Source organism: Ammodytes marinus (genome assembly GCF_949987685.1).
Source record: "Ammodytes marinus genome assembly, chromosome: 5".
Classification (NCBI taxonomy): Eukaryota; Metazoa; Chordata; class Actinopteri; order Uranoscopiformes; family Ammodytidae; genus Ammodytes; species Ammodytes marinus.
Window position 1 is genome coordinate 19,541,523 of NC_137234.1, and position 25,567 is coordinate 19,567,089.

General features: G+C 42.8%; 1 protein-coding gene across 1 annotated transcript in view; it reads left to right on the plus strand.

Annotated features, from left to right (window-relative positions):
- b4galnt4a (beta-1,4-N-acetyl-galactosaminyl transferase 4a) overlaps nucleotides 1-24,401 on the plus strand; it is a 129,357-nt gene extending 104,956 nt beyond the window's left edge. Inside the window, exons 8-20 of the mRNA XM_080027345.1 lie at nucleotides 946-1,024; nucleotides 14,357-14,423; nucleotides 16,606-16,770; nucleotides 17,099-17,208; nucleotides 17,840-17,940; nucleotides 18,187-18,260; nucleotides 18,951-20,565; nucleotides 21,047-21,450; nucleotides 22,248-22,401; nucleotides 22,512-22,584; nucleotides 23,319-23,472; nucleotides 23,734-23,860; nucleotides 23,956-24,401. Of these exons, the coding sequence (XP_079883471.1) occupies nucleotides 946-1,024; nucleotides 14,357-14,423; nucleotides 16,606-16,770; nucleotides 17,099-17,208; nucleotides 17,840-17,940; nucleotides 18,187-18,260; nucleotides 18,951-20,565; nucleotides 21,047-21,450; nucleotides 22,248-22,401; nucleotides 22,512-22,584; nucleotides 23,319-23,472; nucleotides 23,734-23,860; nucleotides 23,956-24,070 (3,238 nt within the window). The 3' untranslated portion in view covers nucleotides 24,071-24,401. The remainder of the gene's footprint in view (nucleotides 1-945; nucleotides 1,025-14,356; nucleotides 14,424-16,605; nucleotides 16,771-17,098; nucleotides 17,209-17,839; nucleotides 17,941-18,186; nucleotides 18,261-18,950; nucleotides 20,566-21,046; nucleotides 21,451-22,247; nucleotides 22,402-22,511; nucleotides 22,585-23,318; nucleotides 23,473-23,733; nucleotides 23,861-23,955) is intronic.
- The last annotated feature ends 1,166 nt before the right edge of the window (nucleotides 24,402-25,567 follow it).

Consider the following 25,567-nt stretch of genomic DNA (forward strand, 5'->3'; position numbering starts at 1 on the left):
TCTGTCTGTCTGTCTGTCTGTCTGTCTGTGTTTCATCAGTGCAGGGAATAACATGCAGAATTTTACTCACTCTCACCCAGTAGTTCCAGAGAAATACTGGAGCCCTGTGTTAAGCGTAAAATGTTGATTTATATGGAGCATTGATTTTCCTCCTCACAGTCTCTGAAGGAGTTTTTTTGTTGGCTCCCTAGGCTGATAATATCCTGGCTCACTGCCGTCTCCTCTGCCACCTTGCCTGTAGCTCAGTTACATTCTTGGCTGATTAACCTGTTTATGCTCAGGTCCAGCTGACATAAGTTTTTTATGACTATTATGTGCTTTTATAGTCAAACAGTTTACCTTACTTTACTGCACTCCCATCAAATCCTGTTTGACCCTTTAATTCTATTGCGAAAAGTTGTTTGCAGTTGTATTTGTGCTAGGTCACGCTTTGACAGTCAGTGTGTTTTCTTGTGTGTGTTGCTGAGAAAGATAATAATAATGGATCGGATTTATATAGCACTTTTAATCACACTCAAAGTGCTTTACAGGGTTCCAGGTTCAATTCATTCACACACAGTCATACCGGTGGTGGTAAACTACGGTAGTAGCCACACCTGCCCTGGGGCAGACTGAGGGAAGCGTGGCAGCCATTCCGCGCCAACAGCCCCTCCGGCCACCACCTCAAACATACAGTAGTCATACACATTCACACGAGGCGAGGTGGGTGAAGTGTCTTGCCCAAGGACACAACAACCAGGACACAAGTGGCAGGGCTGGTATCGAACAAACCCTATCGCCAACCCTTCGCTCATTGGTCGACGCGCTCTACCACCTGAGCCACAGTCGCCCCGATCATAAGGTTAAAGGAGCTGCAGTACCTTAGTATCAAACAATTGTTTGTTTGTTTTTTAATCTAACAATATCGCTCTCTCTCTCTTTCTCTGTCTGTTCTTCTCTTCTCAGCCTAATGTCGTCTAGACAATACTACTTTGAGATCCTCCACAAGCAGGACGACAAGGGCTCGGATCACGTTGAGGTTGGGGTAAGTGGGCCAATCTTTCAATGCTCATTTCAGCATAACTGTATTCAATAATAACCAACTCTTTTAGAGCATGACGTCAATTAAACTCTTTCTCCACCATTTCACTATTTTCCTCTTGTCTTTTCCATTCCTCTGTCTGTCATCACTATCCTCCTCCATCTTGATATTCACAGCTCTCATTGGATTTCTCTCTCTCCCTGTATATCTGTCCTGTACTACTTCTTTTTCTCTCACTTTCTGTTTTCTCTTGTGTTCTCTTTGATTCTCCTCTGCACCATTTCTCTCTCAGTAGTGGTGTTCTGCACCTCAGGCAAAGCTCAGAGATGAGTGGGGCTTAATTTCGAGATGAAGTTTCAAACGAGAGCCCACACGCCTTGTGTAAGCCTGTACTTTGAGTGGGAGGGCAAATGATAAAAAGAGATAACTGGTGTGTGTTTGTGTGTGTGTATGGAGTGAATGTCTTAACAAACCCTGGGGTTATCATCATCATCATGGTGACCATCATCATCAGCAGAGCAGCAGCACTGCGGCTGGATTTTCTCTCGTTTCTTTCGCAAAACTTCATTTTTTGTATCATGTTTGTACCCTCAAGGTTAATGATTTCTAACTTCTTTCTCGGTCTTCCTTTAAGCCCAGCAAACTTTGTCTGAGTGCCTCTGGCTACTTCCCTCCACCTTTATTTCTGTCTATTAGTTTCTGCAAGTGTACTTCTGGGTCTTAATATACTTAACTGTCCTGTTATATATATATATTTTTTTAGCACAGTCTTTCCACAAGCCCTTCCTCACTTCACCACTCCTTACCCTTATGTCACAGTTTCCAGTCGTGCTGTAATTCTTTCAGTTTCTTTAGTTTCTCAATCCTTCAGTCTGTTCAGTTCCGATTGGCTGCTTCTTGTGGATTCCAGTTTTGAAGAGAGGCTTTGCTGAACCCTGTTAGCACTGTGGTGTGGGTGTGTTATAAACAGTTTGCTGATGATGTGCAAGTGTGACTAATAAATTACAGCCTGTGGCAGCCACACCCCAGTGACAAACACATAACTGCAGGATCGTCTGGCAAAAATAGTCGAACCGAGCTCAACTTTTGCCACAGCTGTGAGCCTATCAAATACAAGCAGCACATATGTTCAGAATGACACTGTCCATGTGACAATAAGTTGTTTACTTTTACAAGGAAATTTAATATTTTATTTTGTTTTTCCCATCTGTGTCAAGACATAATGAACAAAATTATTGTCACCGTGAATTGTTAAGTGATGTGCCATAATCTAATAAACCACTGCCTTAAACCTGCAATTAATGATTTTGATACTGTACATCAAGCTCACTAAACGCTGCTGCCTGGTATTGCTGGAAACAGGCTTGAGGAAAATTGGGAAATTGAGCCACTAGTGACCCCTATCACATTGTGTTGATTAGAGCAATTTGAAACGGGTCCAAAATGGATACATTATTTAAGCCTGACTTCCTGCTTCATTTGCTTCCTGCTTTAATGTTTGCACTGGTAAATGTAGCAACACATCCCAAATAATACAGAGCCTTGCATTGTTTTAATGCATGGCTACAGTATGTCTGTTTTGACTTCATATGTATAAGTGGAAACACACAGGTGTCTACAGCTTACCCAGGTAGACATTGGAATTTAGCGTTAACCATAACATGGGCAATTGGCTGTTCCTTCCAACAAAGCAGAAAGGGATACAACCTATAAAAATGACATATAGTAAAATTAAAGTTCTTTGCACTGGCAATTAAGATTTACATCAAACTAAGGTTTTGGTCCATTAATCCAAGTTCATTGGCATATCTTAGGACATATAAAAAGAACAGGAGTGTGGAGAAGGATATGCACATTGTGTGCACCTACGGTATTTAGATTAAATATTTCTGTGTGGTATTTCTCATTGAAATCATTAACTTCCTAGCCTACCTTCCATCCAGAAAACTAGGCGATTATGTCTACCAAGGTCATGTGGAAATCCATCTTTCTCTCTCTCCCTCTCTCTCTCTCCATCTTTTAAACCAACACACTACTCACGAGTCCATCAAAGTGAGTTTGTACTAGTAAGAACAATTTAATGAAACGTAAAATAGTCATGCAGCAAATCAAGATTGTGTGGAGGAATATGTGTGTGTTCGCCATGCTGTCTGTGCTTACTAAGGCCCCTGTGTGTGATTTAGCAGCGGAATACATTTCACACCTTGACAAAAATAGCAGATTTACCGTGACCGGCCCCCAACAGCACCAGCCCAGGGCTCACATAAATCCGCGGCAAACCCAGGCACTCATTTGTTAAAGAGCAGATAGCGTGGATTCACAGCTCTTTCTTCTGTGTTCCGTGCCAAACAATGATTGCATGGTCAAAGGTGGGCTGTTGTTCCTCTGGGAATATATTTGTTTAGCAGGGCTTGTTATATGGAAAACGAGAGGAAGTAAATCACAGATTGCACAACAGTGCAGTTTGGAAGTTACCTTTTGGCAAGACAGTAAGAAAGGGAACCTTTGTTCTTTCTGTGTTGGCCCGTTTTCTTTTCCATGGTGTAAAGGAATTAGTAAGAGTGGCTGCAAGAATGCAGAACACAAACAGCATTAGAGACAGGAAGATAACGGTTAAGAATACGCCATTCCTTTCCCAAGGCAATGGAAACAACTTTATTTGTGTCTGGTATGAACAGCAGGTTAATGAATGAGCAGATTGTTGAGTTGTTAACATAAGGAAGGCAAGTTACTTAACCTGACTAAACCTTTCCATGACCGCCCTCTACCTCAGTTGTTTTTCTTCAATTAACTTCAAATAAACTCTCTTCAGTGATGACTGTTGTCTGAATGGTTTGCATGAGATGAAAGAAGTATTTCAAAGTTCCCCTGGAACTTTGTCAGGGAAAAACAAGACCTTTTCCACAGGCCTTAATGGAAAACGTCTTCTCGCTAGAACTGGGACAGAATGAAGGAAAGTGTTGGCCATTAAAGGGGGTGATTGAGAGGAAGAGTGAGTGAGAGAAAGAAGGGAAGAAAGTCACACCTTAATTAGTAATGGCAAGTTTATGGAGCGCTAGGGGTGTGGGATTTAAATCCAGGATTTTTAATGGCCCTGTTTTATCACTCCTGCCAGGCCAAACCTTAAACTGCCGACCAATTAATACACACACCGATGTATGTACGCACACACCAGTTTACCGCAACACTGCAGACTCACAGGTGCTTTCACAAAGTCACAACTCTACACACAACATCTGCCTCACGTCTTCCCTTCTCAATATAAATCAGATGCAGTCCCTGCGACCTGGCTCTTAAAGTATATTGTGTGTGTCGTTTTACTTGGAAATAATTTGGCTTTCTCTCAGTTTCTTTACTACTTGAACACCTTTTAGGGTTGACTGTAGTTTAGCAGCTCTGACATATGGAGTCGAATTTTATTGCTTCACTTTTTGGTTTTCACTGCGTTCCCTCTTTACTTTCTCAACTACTTTTCTTTGCTTTTGACGTCTTCTTATGGTCCTTTTAGACTCATTTACTTTGCTCATAATCTTTACTTTGCACACGTTTCTGCTAAATTACCTTTACATTTTGACTACTCCCTTTTACAAGTTCCCAGATTAAGATCATATACATTTTATCTTTATTTCGAGCAATATTTTGTTTACAGAGTCACCTATACATGGTTCTCTCTCACCTTTTGCCTCATTACTCAGGCCACCATATGGCTATGTATAACTCACATTTCAATTTGCCCTTGTTTTTATGGCATACGCTTTCTAAGAGGCCATGCACATGGTGCATGGAAACACCAGCTTTAACCTTTACCTCACTGACAATAGCTCTTTAAATGGCATGTAATGCTTTTACAGCCATGTCCTTTTGTCCTCCGATCCTCCAGAGAGCTAGATCAATGCCAGTCAATATGTCTGTAGCGATTTGCAGGGCTATCATCCAGGCTCTCCCTCTTTATGAGGATGATGAAAAGTGCAAGACACTCACTCACATAAACTCTCAATGGGAATCGCTTCTCATTATCCAGAAGATCTTGTCCTATACTATACATTATTCTCATTCATGTCCTTCTCATTGGTGAAACCACTGGGAGAACACAGGGATTTAAAGCCCATGTTCATATCTCTCTTTCTGTCTTTCATGCCAACAGTTTCTCTTGTCCCAATGCAGATTTGATCAGACACTTCCCAAAGAGCACCGTTCATTACATGACATTTGATTTTAAAATAAAAAAAGTCAGCTATGTAATGTCCCCTCACCCTCACTCATTGAGTCCTGTTAACATTTCATATTATGCCATATGTCTTCAAATGTATTTAACATATTTTTAAATGTATTTAACTAGTTAATGTCTGGCTGGTACGTGTCTGTTAAGTTACTAAAATATTGCAAATATTCAGCACTGTTCGAGCCTTTGTAGGCTAGTGGTTACCACACGTGCCATTAAAATAGAATGTCGCAGGTTCGATTCCGGCCAGCAACCTGTGCATGTAAATCCCTTCTCTCTTTCTCCCCACATTTCCTCTTCAGCTTGCACACACAGTGATTGATGATTTGTATGTTCTGATTTGAATTGGACCCCAGGGGCCTATTGCATAAAAGTGGAATAAAGACATCCAGGATGATTGATAAAGCCAGCCTTGACAAAGTCTAGCCTGGGCACTTTGGATTAGTCAGTTGCATAAACGCCAATCCAGGATGTAAAGGGGCTGCTTTGTCAAGCCAGGTGTAAGTAATTCTGTTAAGTGCCAGCCCACAGCTTTCAGAAGTAGACCCAAAGATCGAACACAGATTTACTGATGGAAAAATGGAAAAGACGGCCCATTTTCCCACAATGCCTTGCTAGTTTAAACCGTAAGTGAGGGGGCAGTTCAATTCATACAGGAGATGTATTCTCTGCCAATTGTTCTTGATGTCCCTGCATTGTTTTATGATAAAATAGTTGACAGTGAGCAGTCTGCAGGTGCATCTAAAAAATTGAATATCATGGAAAGTCCATTCAAAAAGTTAAACTTTCATAGATTCATTACACAAAGTGAAATATGTCAGGCCTTTTTTTTTGGATGATTGATTGACATGGAATAAAAAATCCAGTATCTCAAAATATTAGAATGTTACATACAACCAATCAGAAAAAGGATTTATAATACAGAAATGTCGACCATCTGAAAAGTATGTTTATTCTAGATTAATTTCACTCCATGTGTAATGAATTTCTAGAATATATTTAAGTTTCACTTTTTGAATTCAATTACAGAAAAAAGGAATTTTTCATTGATATTGAATTTTGTTTCAGATGCACCTCGATATAGTTATAAGTACAAAGTGAATTTATTTGACCCACACTTGCAACGTCATCTTCCATCGATAATCAATTGTATAAATATAGCCCGCAATATTGAACATCAATTATTGTAATTTATATCATTGCATCTTAATCTAATTATAATTAAGTTAATTATAAATGGTTCAGGTTAAATAAATAAAAAAGAAGGACTATTTAACTAAATGACAATGCAGTCCTTTATGTGGTACCTTAAAACAGGCTAATGAAAATAAAGCAATACACAGAAGATCATGGAATAACTGTTAAACACCTTGATTTCAGATCGGAGTGACAGCTGACTGAGCCAATCAGGCAACAGAATAAGTTTATCCTTTACGTTTAGCCTGGTCCCGACCAGGCTAAACGTAAAGGATAAATCTCCAGGGTAACTTATGTCCCTCCACTTTTATGCAACCGGATCATGGCTAACGCAAGCCAGGATAACCGAAATATCCTAGGTTAATCCCTTATCCTAGTTTTATGCAATAGGCCCCAGGAAGACCAGTCTGCCGCTTCTGTGTCAACTAATGGGGATCCACAACTAAACAATAAACAAACTGTTTCTGTCCACCTCTTCAGCTTGCACACATATTCCTTGTTCCAAAGGGGGAATGACAGAAGAAAAAAGTGCCACATTTAATGAAGATTAGATGAACAGTTTGCGAGTCATTTGAAGGACAGACATAAAAACAAACACACACACACACACACACACACACACACACACCCACACACACACACACACACACACATACTGTATGTCTTCCTTTAGAGTACAGTGTTTCCCCCAGAAAATGGCTTAGTCAAGGTGGTCACTGCCCTGGGTCATCGGAGGCGCGGCGTACCGCGCCGCGTCGAAAATTTGGGGGGTATTTTGCTCAAAGATGCCAATGCGCAGTAAAGAAATAAACTGTTAATTTGAATACAACAGACACTGACCTTACAGTTGTGCAATTTTGTTTGCTATGTGCAGGTACAAATGATGTGCAAACATGCAGTACAAAGCACAATTAAAGAAAACTTCTACTGTTTTGGTGCAATACTATACAGACACACTAAATACAAATAATGGACCATACACTCAACATGTGTATGCACATAAAAGTGAAAATTCAACTTTAAAGTTCCTTTTTGGATGAGGGGCTGTTGTGCGATTATTGTGGACAATAGGCCTACTGTGATGCGATAGCCTATAATTCATTAATGGTTGTTTTTAGCCTACTTGCTTGATTTCTTTTTAAATACAGAGTTTATTGGTCGTTTTCTAACATGTATTTCCAAATTTAAAACATAAAAATAAAGCAGCATTGAAAATTCAGAAAATAAATCTTCTTGGCCTACACTAGCATGTTGTTTGAAAAATAACTCAATAGTTGAAATAATAAATACAATGTGTTTTCCCCTTAAAATGACTAAATACATTTCTCCAAAGGTCAAAGACAGTAACAGTGTGGCACTTCTGTAAACTTACTGAAAGGTGCCTGGGCCATCACTCTCATGCATTCATCAAACTTTTCTCTGCGCTGTCTGAGCTGATAGATTTTAGGTTGTGTTGCCACGGTGATGTGGAGTCTTAAACTGTTCTAGCTTTGCAGAGCACTTCTTTCTGTTCAGCTAAATATCCCCATAGAACTGCACCGCGTTTATTATTGCCACCAGTTAAATGTTGGTTTGCTTCTGCTCGTTTAACTCTCCCGCGTGCATCCCGTAGTCGCGCGGTGCAGTACGGTCGCGCACACAAAGCCGCGGACACAGAGCAGCTGATAGAGAAACGCTTGGAGACACATGCTTTTTACCGCAAATCGCGGCCTTTCGCGCAGTTATGTATGTATAAGTACAATTCGCGCTTGCTAGTACATTAATTGTGCAGCTCTAAAAAAAAAAAAAAAAAAAAAAATTTTTTTTTTTTTTTTTTTTGGGGGGGTGGTTGGTAGTCAAGGCGGGGGGCTGGCGTTGCTAAGGCGGCCGCCTTAGCTATAAAGCGCTGGGGGAAACACTGGAGTATGATTCAAATACTTTCAAGCGACATCAGTTTAAATGGTACAACATGCCTGCATGCTGTCATGGGTATATGCAGGTCTTGCTGAATGTGTCAGATTAAATTCTGTATCACTGGATGTTTTTTAATCTGCTTTAGGCTGGGTTAGTTCTATAATATTAGAGCAATTTTTACATTTCCAGTCAGGTCTATGCTGCCATGGTTATTTATTCCAAACCCATCCATTTTTATGAGTTATCTCTTTTCCAGTAAACAGTAGGTTCCTGCGGGTCCTTTCTGCAGGTTTTGTTAATGTGGCTGCAGAGTTAAGACATTGGATTTTAAGAGGTGTGCTAGGACACGCTGTCATATGAGTTTTACTTAAATCTGGTGAGAGTGTTAGTGTGACTAAACGGTTCACCTTCAGAGAACACGGGGCACCACGGCAGACACACAGACTACGATGCGCCAGTAATTGCTATGGATATTGGGCTCATTTGTCTTTTCTGAAACGTCTGGTCTGAGAGACTTTGGCTAATGTATAATTCAACATAGAAAGTCAAACACACCGTCTCTGTATCCACCTCCTCGTCTCTTGAATATTATATATATATATATATTTCAATGTCCCCAGGCAAGACATGATATGACATTAAAAAAGCTACTGTTTTTTAATGTCAGTTTGACAGGGAATGGATGGTGGCATTTATTCTCTAGCATGATGTAAGTGTTTATTTCGGTTGAGCTGTCAATTGAATTTAAACCATAATCAGTCACAAGCTTCCTGTCCTTGTTTCCGTGCTGTAGTTTACGGTTAGCTTTTGTTTCAGTGAGGTGCTTTTTTGGCTCTTCTTCTCTGTCTGTATACTTGTCAACTTTCATTGTATGAAGGAGCATCAAAACACCAGCAGTCTTTAGTATCTTCTGTGCTCTGTCGGGGATGTATCTGTTCCGAGCCTGTCAGGAGTCTCTCCTTGACGCTAGAGGCTGCCAGGCGCCTGTCAGTGGGCAGCACCATAGCTCTACGCTACAGACATTCCATGGCTGCCAATGCAAAAAATCACTCTATGTTTCTCTTCCTACCTACCAAAGCTGTCACAACTCTGTAACTTCTGCTGGTAAAACTCCTGGGAAACTCATGGTCCTGACAATACTCCAAGAATACAGCTTTAAACCCCAATTTTAGTTTTTACACTTGTTTTCAGTTAGGCCTACTACACGTTTTTGTACAGATCCAACAAACAAAATCCACAGTATATATGTGTTAGTAATTAGTCAGCTTGAGAGTTGAGGGTAGATATCCTGGTTGTGTCCAACTTTAACACAATTTGGTTATAAACTAGAAAACGTTTTTTTTAGTCTTTATGCAAATGTAAACAAAACAGCTGCTGGAAAGAGCTTCATATTCACCACACAAACATGACAGTGCTATAAATTTTTCTTATTTAACACTGTTCAAGAAAGCAAACAACTGCAGCTTGTAGCTAGTCACACATTGTGTTGCTACACACACATTGTATCATATAAATGTAGATGACATAAAAAAAGATGCCACTTTCCCCTTAACCTAAACCCAAACTAGGATAGAGAGAGGCAAACACTTTCTCGTGTTAGCTTGTTAGCTGTCACATTGCCTCTTTTGCAACACAACTACTGAACATTTATTTTCTTGGCTTGTAGGCATCATGTCCTTCCCGATGAAATCATGGAGTTGCTAAGGCCGAACAGTTGTCAGGCAGCACTGTGTCCATTTCCCTCATCTCAGTAACAACCTACACTTCCTTTGTGTCCTGTGAACATTGTGTACCATGGCTGTGGGTTGTTTTCTCAGTATGGGGTGGACTTTATTTGAACTTTCTGCTACATCCACAGATATCAGTCACACTGTGTGTTTGAAAAGGCTTACACCACAATACATATTGCCATATTCTTCAAACTCCACAAGGCTCTCAACTCAAAGCCCTAGAGCCTTTTTTGGGATGTGGGAGGGTTTTCTCTCATTGGTACACTATGGCACACTCATGTCCATTTGCAGCGTTGTTTTTCTCTCACTGTCTTGTGTGTTTTTTATCTTTTTTTTTCATATTTTTTCCCCATCCACTCTCAATGACTAAATCAATAGTTAACACAAGACAAAAAAAAACAAATGAACAATCCTTCCTGAAGTTATCATTATTATGATGACATTCATTATTTATCATTGGCCAATTTCTCTAGATATTGTCCGCAGAAAGCTTTTTAGACACAAATATAAAGCTATTTCCAAAACAGATGTGTACTGTAGTTTTAAGCAAGCATTGGTCAAATAGGAGTATCAACCTTTTAAAAAACCCGCCAGTGGCCTTTTTTCATTATATAGAGGAACATGCAGTTCAATTATTTCAGGTGTCTTATTGACATGTTTTTATTAGTTTTTGGACAGCAATGGAGCTCTGCATTAGATTTAGGCTACAAAGGCAAAACTTGTTAATAGGATGGGGTCATTATCCATTTTCACTGGATTTAGTTACGGTAAGAAAATTATTGAATCTGTATCTTGAAATCTAATAATAATAATCATACAATTTCTAGGCTGCCCTGCCCTTAAAAAAATCTATGTAACTTTAGAGAGGGTGCTGATTTAAATAACGTATTCAAGCTCATTCAAACTACCCAATATAAATGAAGATTAAAAACAAAAAAAAACAGCAGTGTAGTGTTGGTCTCCTTTTTTGGCTTTTTTCCCTCAGGTAGGTGTCGCCAGGCTTGTTAACATCTGTCTTGTTCTGCTGTCCACTCTGCCACTGACTGCTCTCTGTTTACTACTCCACCAATTTGGGCCCAAAGTCAGGTGTGTGTGAGTAAGAGAGGGAGAGAGAGAGAAAAACCAAAATAATAGAATGCTCACAGTGAACCTCTCTGTCCTCTACTGAACAAATGAATAAGGACAATAGCAGGACAGCATTGGTCCAGTTGAAGCTGTCTGATTCAAGAAAACATCGGAATTCTTCTCTATTCCTGCAGCGTTCACCTTCATTCCACCTGCAAATTCCACGATATATTAGTAGATAATGTGCTTTTAAGTGGTGAAAAAGAAAAATGACTTCTTATGTATTATTTACTTTATGTTAATGTTATTGGACCGCACATCTGAATTGATTTATACCTAAACTGGGGAAAGGGCATTTTTCATTATGTCCTTATCTCCTATGAGTCACACTTAAAAAACAAATTCCATAGATAAAACAATATCCATAGTGCCTAAAGCTTTGGAACAGCCAATTGAATTGAAGAAACCAAACACAGCAACAGCCAGCAGTCAGCTCTCTCGGAAGCAATAACTTCCTAATCATTGAGGGATGAAAAATAACCTGTGTGTGTGTGCGCGTGTGTGTGTGTCTTTGTCTGTGTCTGTCTGTCTGTCTGTCTGTCTGTCTGTCTATGTGTGTGAGAGTAATGAAATAATTATGTGTGTGTGTGTGTGTGTGTGTGTGTGTGTGTGTGTGTGTGTGTGTGTGTGTGTGTGTGTGTGTGTGTGTGTGTGTGTGTGTGTGTGTGTGTGTGTGTGTGTGTGTGTGTGTGTGTGTGTGTGTGTGTGTCTCACTCCAGCGGGCATTACACCACATACTCTGAATTGGAGCAACATCTACTTTTTGGCCAGCTGAATGAAAACAATATTAAAAACCGCATATGTCACTGGGTGGTCCAGGCGTGATGAAATGTGGTGAAACAACAACTGCTGGCTACCCTTTTGCCATTTTGTTCAGCGATTGGTACCTTCTATTAGTTTCTGTTGGTTATTGATTTTCTTTCCTCTGGTGAACCTGTGGGGCCGGCGAGCAGCAGGCCTCTGCTTTTTCCTGCTGCTCCTTGTCAACACTATTTCACATACGCAGACACAAAACAAATACTGTGTGCGCTTGTTCATATAAAGGTTCCCATCCAAACACAGATCTAGATGCACACTAATTTAATACCTCCCCATTGGAGCAATTAATCAGAGAGAATATATTGGGCCAAACGATGAACTGGAGAAATTCCCACACAGCTGTAAAATAGGCCGCACAGGTGCACATGAAGTATTTCAAGCGTTCTCTTCTCTCCTCTCTCTTTCTATGTGTGTGTGTGTGTGTGTGTGTGTGTGTTTTTGTTTGTAAGGGGTCTGATGATCTTTTATTATTTGCAACATATTTGTTTACAGAACTCAAAGTTGAGATATATAGTGTATAACATTTAGGCATCATAAGTAAAATAATAACAAGTCCAGTAGGCTTAACCACTTGTCCTTCATCAGCCGGCAACAGAATATAAATAACCATAGTATTACAATTCTAAAGAAAATAATTCTGCATATAACCTTGTACACATGCAATATACATATACATATGCATTCACCTAAAATAATTTTAAAACACAAATTTGCATATATAAAATAAATTGTGTGTGTATGCATTCACCTAAAGAAATATATACACACACACATGCAGATATATAAAATAAATGGTGTGTGTGTGTGTGTGTGTGTGTGTGTGTGTGTGTGTGTGTGTGTGTGTGTGTGTGTGTGTGTGTGTGTGTGTGTGTGTGTGTGTGTGTGTGTGTGTGTGTGTGTGTGTGTGTGTGTGAGAGAGAGAGAGACCCTTTGAAGACCCTCTCCCTACATGCCACCTAACATGCTTTGTCCTGCAAAGCTGATCCGTTTTGAGTTGAACTGTGTTGCCTGGAGGCGCGAGTCGAGGATCTCCTGGCCTTTTTCACATAGGTCATTTTTACATTTCACACAGTAGGAAAAACCTTGGTGTTGTACATAATGCAATTTAACAATGGTTGAATTCCATTGAGCTGCCTCAGTGTGTTGGGTCCTGGTACTGTGCATTGTCATTGTGACACTTTGGCGGTTCCTGCTCCAGAAAGGCTCACCTGCTCTGACAGCTTGCCACACTGTATAAGCTGCTGTCAATCAACCGCTGTTCCTGTCTCCCTCCCTTTATTATATTATATATGTTGGGTTCATTTGATAAGATCTATTTTCAGCATCTATCCTGCACATCTTCAACATATCCCTGCATCACTGACCTCACTGATGTATAAAGACTTCACTACATTTGTTTAACTTTTCTTTTAACGCTTTTCTGCCGTTGCCTCCACTTTTCTATCCTCCCACAAGTCAGGCTGTGACAGACTTGCCCTTGAGGACAATCACCCTTAAATAATGACAAAATGCTGAAGGCTTGGGCAGCCTGCTGGGCTGATCTCTGCTACTGCTCAGCATGGTGTCACACTGTGTCCTTGTTGTTCTGTCTTTTATATGTGCACTTGTTTTTTGGTGTGTGTGCTCCTGTGTCAACGTGTGAATGTGAGTGTGAGTGTGAAGGACAAGCACACAACGTAGACGTAACACAAAACAAGTGCTATATTGGGCTCTTACACAGCAGCAGTCGGTGCTACAACCAGTGCACGAGTGAAAAGAAGTGGATTGCGAAAAATGTGTTTTGTAAGAGTTTGTTGTTTGTTGTGCATACACACGTGGAAGCATTTGCATGAGCCCGAGGAGGCTGTTTCTATTTGTATTCTCAACCCGGGGCTTGGGAAATGACCTGTCTCCTGTGATTATATCCTGGCTAACCAGAAGTGACGTGGTAATTGTGAAATCTATTTAAAATAATGGTAGCCTCTCCTCCTCCTCCTCTTCTCCTCTTTATTTATCTCTTCACGCTTCTGTCTGTTTTCAGGTTTTCATTACCAGATCTTACACGTACTCGTCACGCTTTCGTCCCACAGCTCTGTTCTTGCTTTATTTTCTCATGTGTTTGTGTTTTTTTGTTTTTTGTTTTCCCCCCACTTGTTTGCTTGATTTCTTGTTATCTTATCATGTGCCACACTTGTTTTCACCCCTCCCTCTCTATGGTTTAAGTGTGTTACATACAAATCCCCTTCATCAGATCGATGGTGCTGTGTTGCTGGTAGGATCAATAACAGAGTGGCATAGTGTTGCAAGCGGTGATGGACAATTTGTTTTGCTCACTCTTTCTTCTCTCTCACCCTCTGCTCTCTGACACAGTGGCGCCCGTTCCTCCCCGGTCTGAAATATGAAGTGATCGACTCGGCCTACATCTCCCTGTACACAGGTAAGAGCTCTTCTGCCCCACTGATGCATCGCATTGGAAGGCTTTTATCTGTTGTCTTGGCTTGGAAATCAAATAGCATGATGAATTTAAAACAATGACTTCCTGAGGTTTGTGGCTGGGATACACTCAGGACTATTCAATGATGATGAAACATGTTGTTCTCTTTTGTTCGTTCTGTAAAGCTGAGAGCTTGTCAAATAGAAATTGGAAATGATGCCATGAAGAACATCTTATTAGTCTAGTAGTCTGGTATCGATCAGTATAGTTTAATGTCACATAATCAGCTTCTTCTTTTTCTTTTATAGAGATGCGCTTCTCTATTGTCTCACTTAAAAAACTTTTTTTTTGCCTAGGTCTTCAAAACAACACTTGTTTCATATTCATTTCTTTAGGGTAGCTGCCGACTGTCATTTTGAGAGCATTGCCTATCTTGTGTGCAGCCAAAGAGAAGATACAGAATCTGATAGTCGCCCCTTCTTTTACTCTATAGGTGTCATTCGTAGCAGACATGAGCGCAAGAATGTCCCGTGTGGATGTCTAAGAATAGCATTGTGTCACAGTGATTCAGTATCATTATGGAGGGAAACATTCCAGCTGTGCAGAAAACGATACGTGGAGTCATTTTGTGAAGAGCAGCAGTTTGCCCTCTTAATGAAATAAATGTAATGACCAGCTTTGACAGGGAAGAAGAAGAAGAAGAAGAAGGCCTTGTGTGCAGTGTATGAGGTCACCTGCTGGATTGGAACGTTACCATCTCCCTCCACCCATCCACACCTACTCCTCCCTTTAAGTCATGCTCTCCACCAGACGTCTTTCACACATTAGTAGCTAGCCAGATTCTCAGGGATGGGTTGTTCAGTACAGTGTCAAAGTGTTGAAATACTGATGAGTAGAAGCCCAAGAAGTGAATCGGAAAACAACTTTGTCAGCTTATATTCCGTCTCTGAAAAAAAAACAGGAATAATTGTGCCAACTTGGTAGATTGCTTTTGTTCTACTCTCCGTGTAAGCGTTTTATAATTAACAACTTATCTTGCAGATTTTTTAAGTGGTTATTGAATATTTCCAAAATGTAGTATCTCATCTGCATGGTTCTCTCAACATCCATCTTTGTTACCGAAGATCGCGCTGACCATAAACACTTTTAACAGTGCCTGCCTTATTGAATTTCTTTTTACAAATGAAGCCACCATTTGTGTCGGGATAATTACTAATGGTGTATTTCATAACACTTTCATTTGCAAGGCTGTTCACTATAGATCTGAATAATTACTTATGGGTCCGAGCCAAATACATCTCTTTATTGGTATGATAAGAAGCAGTGCAAGTACACAGAAGCACAAGACAGATGGTAACACACACAAACTACTCTAACATCACACAGACCGGGAAATTCTATTTACTTTGTGCACAACGTTGCTATGTCTGAATTTGGCCGGAAGTAGGTAGGCGGGCGGGGCCAGGCTAATGTCTGACTGTACCACACCGAAATAATGCTTGATTTTGGATTGCAACCCATCTACATCTGTAGAAATGTATTTGAGAGGTCCAGTAACATAGATGATTTATTACACTTGGCAGAGCTTGTGCACACTGCACAGTGGACCCCAGGTATGCGATCAACAGATATCTTATTGTGAGATGAAGGGAAGTCTGGGGGGGAAAAAAGGATATTTCGGAGTAACCTGTGCACACAAAGACGCACACTCCACCCTCCGGAGGATGAGAATGATGCTGACCACCCTGTTAATTATAAAGCATTTCTCCCATCAGGCCTTGCTCCTGACATGTCATTAATCACACATCCTCACCTCCTCCCCTTGCTATCGATTGGACATAATTATGAATCGGCCCCAGCTCTTGTTTTTCGTTTTTCTTCCAACTTTTCCAACTTTTTTTTCGGATCCTCTTTCCTCCTTTTCATCATCCTTCTTTCTTTGTTTCCTTCCCTCCCCCTTTTTCTCTTTTTATTCTCCCTGTTCTTCACCTTTTCATGATGGTTTAAGAATGTATGATTGGGACACATATTACACACTAAAGGTTTTTCCTTCCAACATCATATTAATCCCAAATGAAGATAAACAACACAATGAATGCACCATTGGATCGTCCTTGCTCTTTCCCTCTTCTGCAGCATCTCTGCCTCACCCTGTGTCTCTCTGCCCTGTCTTTTTCTTTTTCAGACGAGTCCAATCTGAAGATGAACAGCGTTGAGCACATCCCTCAGACACTGGCCAGTCACATCCGTCTCCCGGGGGAGTCTCAGCTTCTGCAGGGGGGAGGTGGTGTCGTCACGCAGCACGGCGCGGATATGCTAAAGCCGGACCCCAGGGACACTTTCTATAACAGTGAGCCTGTGCCACTCATCATTTTCAGATTGTGCTTTTTTCTCTAGGCCTGTCATTTTCCCCTGACTGATTGTCTGTCTGGCTCACAGTCTCTCTCTCTCTTGGCTGTCAGTTCAGCTGTATCTTAGACTGTCATTTTGTCTGTTTGGCTGGCTGGCGGTGTTCCATTTGCCCTATCATCTTCCAGGCCTCTGACTCGTATAACGTTTGCTGAATCAAGAATTCCCATACACATATTGGCTCTAAATATTTACCTCGCCTTCTCTCTCTCTCTGTCTCTCTCTGTCTCTCTCTCTCTCTGTCTCTCTCTCTCTCTCTCTCTCCTCAGCCCCTTTGATTGATCCATCCCGGCTTGAAAACGTTCTTCCGGCCTGTCTCTACTCTCCAACCTACGTAGTCAAAGATTTTCCCATCGCCAGATACCAGGGCCTCCAATTTGTAAGTCACCTTCCCGTCCCGGGGGGAAAAAAACAGATTCACATTCAGGATAAGGGACGGTGTCAGTGTGTGTGTGTGTGTGTGTGTGTGAGAGAGAGAGAGAGAGGCTGTTCTTACGGAAATTAAACTGATGGGGTCGTCAAAAGTGCATCCAATTATGGCGGTAGTCTTTAAGCCTGCCAAAAAGTAGCCACTTGCAGAGTCAGCGTGATATTTAGGTCATTCGTAAAGAGAACACTTCGAGCATAGACACTAAGTCGGTACTGGTTTGGACATTAGTGAGCTGCATCCCTCCCTTTGTGTCAAAACACAGTAAGTAATCAGGTGGCAGGTAGTGTTGAGCGCTGCTGCCCCCTGTAGGATGATACAAGTCACTGCAGCAGACAAAGACAGAGACAAAGTGATGCCCGAAAAATGAGAGCAATGAAAATATAATTTAGCTTTGACAGGAGTCACTGTAAAAAAACAAAAAAAAAACACCTGCAGCAGTATATCTAAAGCGAGTGACAGACTTTAATAAAATGCTGATGCTGATCTAATCCTAATTGAATACTGCTGCATGAAAATGAACTCCTTTATCAGCACTTTCTGGGATCATCACCATTTTGATTGACATTTATCTCTCCTTCAGGTCTATCTATCCTTCGTTTACCCCAATGACTTCACACGTCTCACCCACATGGAGCGAGAGAACAAGTGCTTCTACAGAGAGTCCCCTATCTACTTGGAGAAGTAAGGACATTATTGCCTGTTATCTCTTCCATCCAGAGCTCGGGGAACATTCGTCTCTGTCTCATATATATGAGCGACTACATTGATTATGCAGAACTGTGAATTTAAATGGCAGTGATTCATGCCGACCCTCACCAAGAGATTAAGTTGAGTACTGTATGCTTCAAGGCACATTGAACCTTCAAACATTCTGTTAATGTATGTGGTCGTGCGTGTGTGTGTGTTGCCCCCTGTTGTGTCCGCCAGGTTCGGTTTCTACAAGTATATGAAGATGGATGAAGAGGAGGATGACAGACCGTTCTTCTTCCCCAACCCAGATGGTGACTAATAATGAACACACACGCACACACGCACAGTTGCACATTAACGGTCACACAGATACAGTCTTTCAACATTGCATCTCCTCCATGTATGCCTGGATGCCTTCTATCACAATGGTCTCAGGGTTATTACAGGGGACAGTTATAGGAGCCATTATTGTACCTTGTATGAGCTGGAAGGATGGCCTTCGCTTTTCACACAGTCTGGTTTTTATTCACAAAGCTTTGCTTAATAAGCTAGCATCTTATTTATCATCCTTTTTTAAAAGTTTTTAATTGTGGGACACCACACACTTTAACGACAACCCATCACATTAGACATACCTTACGTGCACACTGAACTCGGTAACACCGCATTCAGATACCATTCTCCTCACAGCTGGAATAAACTCCAGGTCTCAATTAGGCCAGATGATTTTTTAACCTTGGGACAGTTTAAGTGTTGTATTAAATGATGTTTTATTCGATGATTGCTCCTGTTTTTCTTGATGTGTCTGTTTTGTCAATGTGAACGTGTTTGATTTTCTGTGTTTTACTAGTTTCTTCTTTTCTTGGACATTTCCCCCACTGCATTGTAAAATAGTTTTTTGTTTTTTTTATAAACTACAGGTCACCATTTTAAATCCTAGATCCCTGCTCTCAATTGGTTTTCCCTTTGTCTAAATAATGGGTTATCCCTCACGTCTGCAGATTTCCTGGAGGAAGAGGAGGTGGTGGACACTGAGGACGAGGTGGAGATCGTTGGCACACCTCCGCCGCCGCCCAAGAAGCCCTCGCGTCCCAGCCAGATCAGCCACGCCTCCAGCTCCTCTCACCAGCGCTCAAGACCCGGGCCCACCAATGCTGCTGCTGACAGACAGGGGGGAAAAGAGAAGGAGCCTGATGATGAAGAGGAGGAGGAGGAGGAGGAGGAGGAAGGAGCAGTCAACAGCATCATACACCGCAGAGAGAGGAGACACTTCCCTCACACACTAGACGGACACATAGCTAGGGATGTGGTGGACAGGGACTGGGGGAGAGATCATACCAGAGGAGAGGGCACCAGACAGCAAGACACCAAGAGGGCACTGGAAGAAGAGCCCCGACCCCGGGTGCTTGGGCCTGACACCGACAGTATGGTGCGGGGACGCTCCCTGACTTGGATCCACACCGATCCTGCAGAGTTGGGCCCTGGCAGGAAAGAAAGAGGAGGAGGAGAGAAGGGAGCTGAGACCCCCCCTAAACTAAGCAAGTCTTCACTGCTTTTCCCCCAAAAGTCCTCCCTGTCTGCCCTGGCCAGCCGAGCCAAGCAGATGCTCAGCAACTCGGCCCACGGCAACAACAACCTCCAAATGAGCAACAGCAACAAGCTGGCCGGAAACAGGAAGGAGAGGCGGGAGGAGAACAACAAGATCTACATCACCAGGCCTCGACCGGCCAGGGAGCGAGAGAGGGAGAGAGACAGGGAGAGAGAGCTGGAGCAGCGGCGAGAGAGGAGGGAGGAGAGGGCGTCGCGACACCCCAGGGAGGTGTTCCCGGGGGTCTTTCTGTACCAAACGGGCAAGACCACCAAGCTAGTCAACCTGGGCACCAAGGACAGACATGTCGGGGGAGACCTAACGGGAGGTAAGAGTCTCGTCAGTGCCCCTCAACTCTGGCCCAATCCCCCTACAAAGAAAGACAAGGCATCTCCTCCCAACGTACCCCTGAATGAAAGTGTGCCAAAGTCTGTAGCCAATAGGGCAGGGGCAGGGGCAAAACAACAACCAGAGAAAAAAAGCAAGAGGAAAGGAAAGCATCCGGATTTCAAGAACAGTCTCACTAATAACGATCTACCGGGCAAAGGGGATGACCCCTTAACCCCTCTGTCCCACAATAATCAAGAACATCCCCCTACATCTCCGGTCGCCCCGCCGAGGTTCAACTCCACAGAAGAAAACACGCTCGGTCACGATGGTCGGTCGCGGGTCACCTCTTACCTCAGGACCTCGGAGATCACAGAGTCCCAAACAGACCCGGACCCCAACCCACCGGTACAACCGGAGCGGGACACCAACCCGGACCCCGATCCAGAGCCCGAACCAGAGCCAGAGGAGGGGGAGATGTCTGACTACAGCTACGAGGAGGTGGAGGCCAGGCCGGGCTGGGCAGAGGAGAGCATCAACTGGCAGAGGACCTTCTCCGTCAACCCCATGGACTTTGAGCTGCTGCGCTCCGACTGGAACGACCTGCGCTGCAACGTCTCCGGCAACCTTCAGCTGGCCGAGAGCGAGGTGGTGGACGTGCTGGCGCAGTACATGGAGAAACTCAACGAACACAACGGAGGGTAAGGATGAAAAAAGGGAAGGGAGGGAGGGAGAATAAAGTGAGAGGGCTTATGTTTTCCCTGCAGGCCTTGTAAGTTCAGACGCAGTTTTTCTAATGCCAACCATTATGTTAAAGCTAGTGAAGTAATTTCACTGACAGCGCGCAGCACCGGTCATGCCCTGGTGCTTTGAATTCTTGTTAGCAGTCCTCCTTTTTACTGATTACGCATGTCTAGCCCAGTGCTTAACACACTTTGATGTTACTTTGTGTGAAAAGCAGCTTGGCCATTAACCTTTAAACTGTTTTCATTTTTCCACTCCCACATCTCATTTCACAGGCTCCACGGATAATGAGTAGCTACATTCGAACACTGAGTAAACAAGTTACGAGTGAACATGATGAGAAAGAAGTCATGTTAGAAGGTTTCATATAGGCATCTTTTTACCTTTTCATTCATATTATAATTGCCTGAACAACTTTCTGTCTGTGCGCCCCCACAGGATCTACACCTTGCTGCGAATCATCAATGTGGAGAAGCGGCGCGACTCTGCCAGAGGGAACCGTTACCTGGTGGAGCTGGAGCTGATGGAGAGAGGCCGCAGTGTGGTGCGGCTGTCTGAATACATTTACCTGCTACTCCACCGCAGCCGGACGGGAGAGGAAAGCCTGGAGAACACTGACTCTGCCCCGGCCTCGGCACCGGCATCGGCCCCGTCCGCTAATGCTGCTGCTAATGCTGTCGCTACATCCAGCCTGGCCCCTACTCAGCCTCCCCCTCCCTCTTCTTGGTCCCCTGCCCGGCCCGGAACCACCCCCTGGAGCACCGCCTACGCCAAGCCTCTGCTCTGCCAGCCCGTTATGCTGCAGTGGAGGAAAGATGTCATGGTGCATTTTGTGGTGCCAGGTAAGTCTAAAAATTTGATGTTCTTTATTTAACTGTATATTAAATCAAATTTAACTTTATTTCTAGAACACATTTCTCGCAAGGATTTGGACACAATGCGCTTTAGAGACAAGAAGAAAGAGGAATACATTGAGAACAGTAATAGGCAAAGCAGAGAAAACAGACATCAAAGGTGGAGTCAGCAATTCTTGTCAACGCTTGTTGTAAAAAACCCATTTGCATAAATCAGTGAATCTGCTACTTGTCTGTAATGTATGTGCACTGAAAAACACACAAATGCTAATATACAGCCTAGGCTCTGTAAATGGGCATGTTGCTACTGTAGCTACGGTGTTCCCCTTTTGTTTACATGCCCATTTACAGAGCCTGGTTGTGTATTTACACCAGATTTATTACCAGCGGACACAGTACGGATAGGTAAAGGAACGTAAGGAGTTTTCAATGATTTCGAAAAAAGTGATTTAGTCAACAAAGGTTCTCCTGAAACGCTGACTCCACCTTTATAAGGCTAGATTAAAAACATATTTTTTAAGATTTTGCTTACAATTTTCCAGAGTTTCAGCCATTCTGAGGCTCTCTGGCAGGGTGTTCCCCAGTCTGGGAGCATAATTACTGAATGCTGTCTCTCCTTGTCTCTTGGTATACAACCAACTGTTAGACAATTAGATTTATTTTCACGCTTCATTTTCTACTCATCCAGGAAAGATTCAGCACATGCATCGTGAAAGGCAATGTTCAAAAGAATAATTTATTTCTGTTCCTGACTCGCTGTCTACTTTCCCCTTTGTTCCCCACAGTGAAAAACCAGGCTCGCTGGGTGCAGCAGTTCATCACTGACATGGAGAATCTTCATCACGCGACAAAGGACGACAATTTCAGCATCATCATCGTCGACTTTGAGAGTGAAGACATGGACGTGGAGCAGGCGCTTCGAGAGAGCAGCGTGCCAAGGTGTGTTCATATGCAACAACATCATCTGTCACGTGAAATGACTTCAAATGCATTTTCAAAAATGTTAAAGGCTGCCAAGTGAGGTGTGTGTATAACTTTGTTTTTGACAGATATGAGTACCTGAGGAGGGAAGGGAACTTTGAGCGCTCGGCAGGCCTGCAGATCGGGGTGGACACTATTGAGGTTAGAGCAAAACAAGCACACAGAGAGGAAAAGGCAACAATATGTTGTGAGCTGGCAGCCACTCAATGAAGGTCAGCCACTCACACTGACCATAATGACCTTTTACAGGCTGACGGACAGTCTGAAAGAACACTCATGCATAATGAATACACCACAGCTAGGCCCTGGTCTGTCAAGGGCTGTGGATCCTGCCCTTATCTTAGAGCCTGCCCTTATCCCCCACCCCCCTCGCCCCCACAAACCCTGCTGTGGGCCACAAGGAATCGCTTAGACAGTTAGCTGCATTCCCTCTGTCATGCGTATGCCATAGCTGTCACATCCAGTCCCTCTCACAGGTTATTTGCGAGTGCCTGTGCCCTTACGCCGCTCCCCGGCTGTCTCTTTATCACACCCGCATGTGCAGCCACCCACAGGGGGGAGGGGTGGGGGGCGTGGAGCGTCTGGAAATGTGGCAGACGTTGATCCGTCGGTTGAGTGTCAGTGCTGTCGTGGGGGGATGACAGGATTGTCACTCATGTCTGAACGACCTGAGGGATCTGCTACTGTCTGATGCTGAGCCCAGTTTTTTCCTCAATCCTTAAATTCCAAATTAGGCATTTGTTTGTGTAAGCATCCACTTGCATACGAAACATTCTAATGCAGAGTGGACATACTTTTCCTATTTTAAGACTTAGGAAAGGTTATTATTATTTAAACGTAATCAATGTGCACATCTGTCTGTGTTTCTATTGCAGGATAGTCACAGCATAGTTTTCCTGTGTGATCTGCACATCCACTTCCCTCTCAACATCTTGGAAAGCATCAGGAAGCACTGTGTGGAGGGACGCCTCGCTTTCGCTCCGATTGTCATGAGATTGGGCTGCGGCAGTTCTCCACAGGAGCCTGATGGTAACACAAAACACACACACACACACACACACGCTACACACGTCTGTCCTCATAAATGTATTATCATGTATTAGCATACTTTTCAAGTTATTTCAGTTTAATGCGTCAGACAGTGACTTTGAATGACTAATTCAAGTTTTAATCTACAGGCATAATAAACACGCTTGTATCAGGAGCACATACTAGGCATCCGACTTTCCATTTATCATTATCACTGTTGATGCATTGGGAGCAATAGTTTATTTTTATTTTTTTCTTCAGGTTACTGGGAGGTAAACGGCTTCGGCCTGTTTGGAATCTATAAGTCTGATTTTGATAAGATCGGAGGGATGAACACAGAGGAATTCAAAGACCGCTGGGGTGGAGAGGACTGGGAGCTGCTGGACAGGTAAAAAAAAGAATGTGCCGGTTCCCTTTAACTCAACTTTAAAGGACAAAATACCTTGTAACACACCTTTTCTCCCACCCTTCCTCCCCCTCTAGGGTGCTGCAGAATGGTTTGGAGGTTGAGAGACTACGCCTGAGGAACTTCTTTCACTACTACCACTCCAAACGAGGGATGTGGAACGCCCAAAACAAGAAAACTCCTAAAGGATAGCAAGCAGCCCCCAGTGGTCGGAGGATTCTGAATTCTAGCTTCAAATCCACTGTGTGCGTGGGAGAGAGAGACCTGTAAGGAGCTCTCTCACTGCCTGAACTCTGCCTTGTTTGAAATGGGCTCCGTTCAGGGACGCCCTCGTTTCTGCCATTGACCCATCTTGTATGCTTCTCTGTATGAGGAAGCGGACTCCAAATCTGTACTTTGCAAGGCAAGCCGTTTAGGCAGATAGACCCGAGTCATCACTCTGCCTCACTGACTGAACTACTGTACAGAGAGAAGAGAGTTATTTTTGTTCTCCTTCTCTCTGTCCCTTTTTTTGGTGCAATGTTTTCAGACAAACTGGAAATCTCCTGTTCGTGTGTTTGCAGGTGTGTGTGTGTGTGTGTGTGTGTGTGTGTGTGTGTGTGCGTGCGTGCGTGTATATATAAGTGTAAATGGGTGTGTCGCTGCTTGTGTGTGTTGGAAGTTCCTTTTTTTCTAACTAGGAGATGTGAAGACAACCTAAGATCTTTTTTTTTTCTAACACGTGGGACCGTACTGGAATGTGTGTCAACATGTGATTCAGATAGATTCAGTCATGGTGGGGTAGCTCAAGGAGAAGGACTTTGTCTTCGGTATTTCTAAATACCTCAACTACTACCTGTTGGATAAAATTCACCAGTCTGAGCGAGGTGCTGAAGCTCTCCCGATACCTGATGTTATGGAACAAAGAACGTTTTTGAAAAGAAAAGCCCTTCTTTCCAAACAGATACGCCATCTTAATATCTCTCTCTCCCTCTCTCCCTCTGTATCCCTTTGCCTCTTTCCGTTTGAATATCCTGCTAATTTGTATCTGTTGAAAACATTATATATCGCCCTGCTGCTCTTGTGTCATATCAGTTTTACGTAATACAACCGCATTGATGCTACCTATCGGTTATGACTTGATTTAATTTTGTTTCGTTAACTGAAGTTTAACTGAAGCAGCTTGCCTTTGACCTGAGTAGGAACACACTTACACTTGGGGAGCTAATTTCTGTTGTGCAATGCTGAATTTGTGAACAGTTTACGCTGTTTAAGTCTAATGACAGTGCCCTCCATTCCCTCAAGATCTCTAACATCTCCGTCAACTGGAACACAACACTGTAAACGGAGGGGATCAGAGGACAAGAGCAGCTTTCTGACATTTCATGTAATGTTATCACATTGTTTGTTTTAAACATTTTCTTTTTGCGGATTTGAGGTATTAACGCTATTATCTCTCATATTAAAGTACCACCAAGATGGGGGAATGCTTAGCTAATGAAAACATCGACACTCTTCTTATACGCTTGTATAAAGCTCCAGACAGAAGGTAGACCAGTTGGTGTGTCAGACAAGAAGCGGGACAAGGCTGTTTCACAAATGTGTGCCTTTTATCAGAGTTTGGCTGCAGGCAGTTTTTAAACTACTCAAATGACGGACGAGGGCACAGACAGACAGAAAATACACGGTTATTTATCAGCAGGCTGTAAC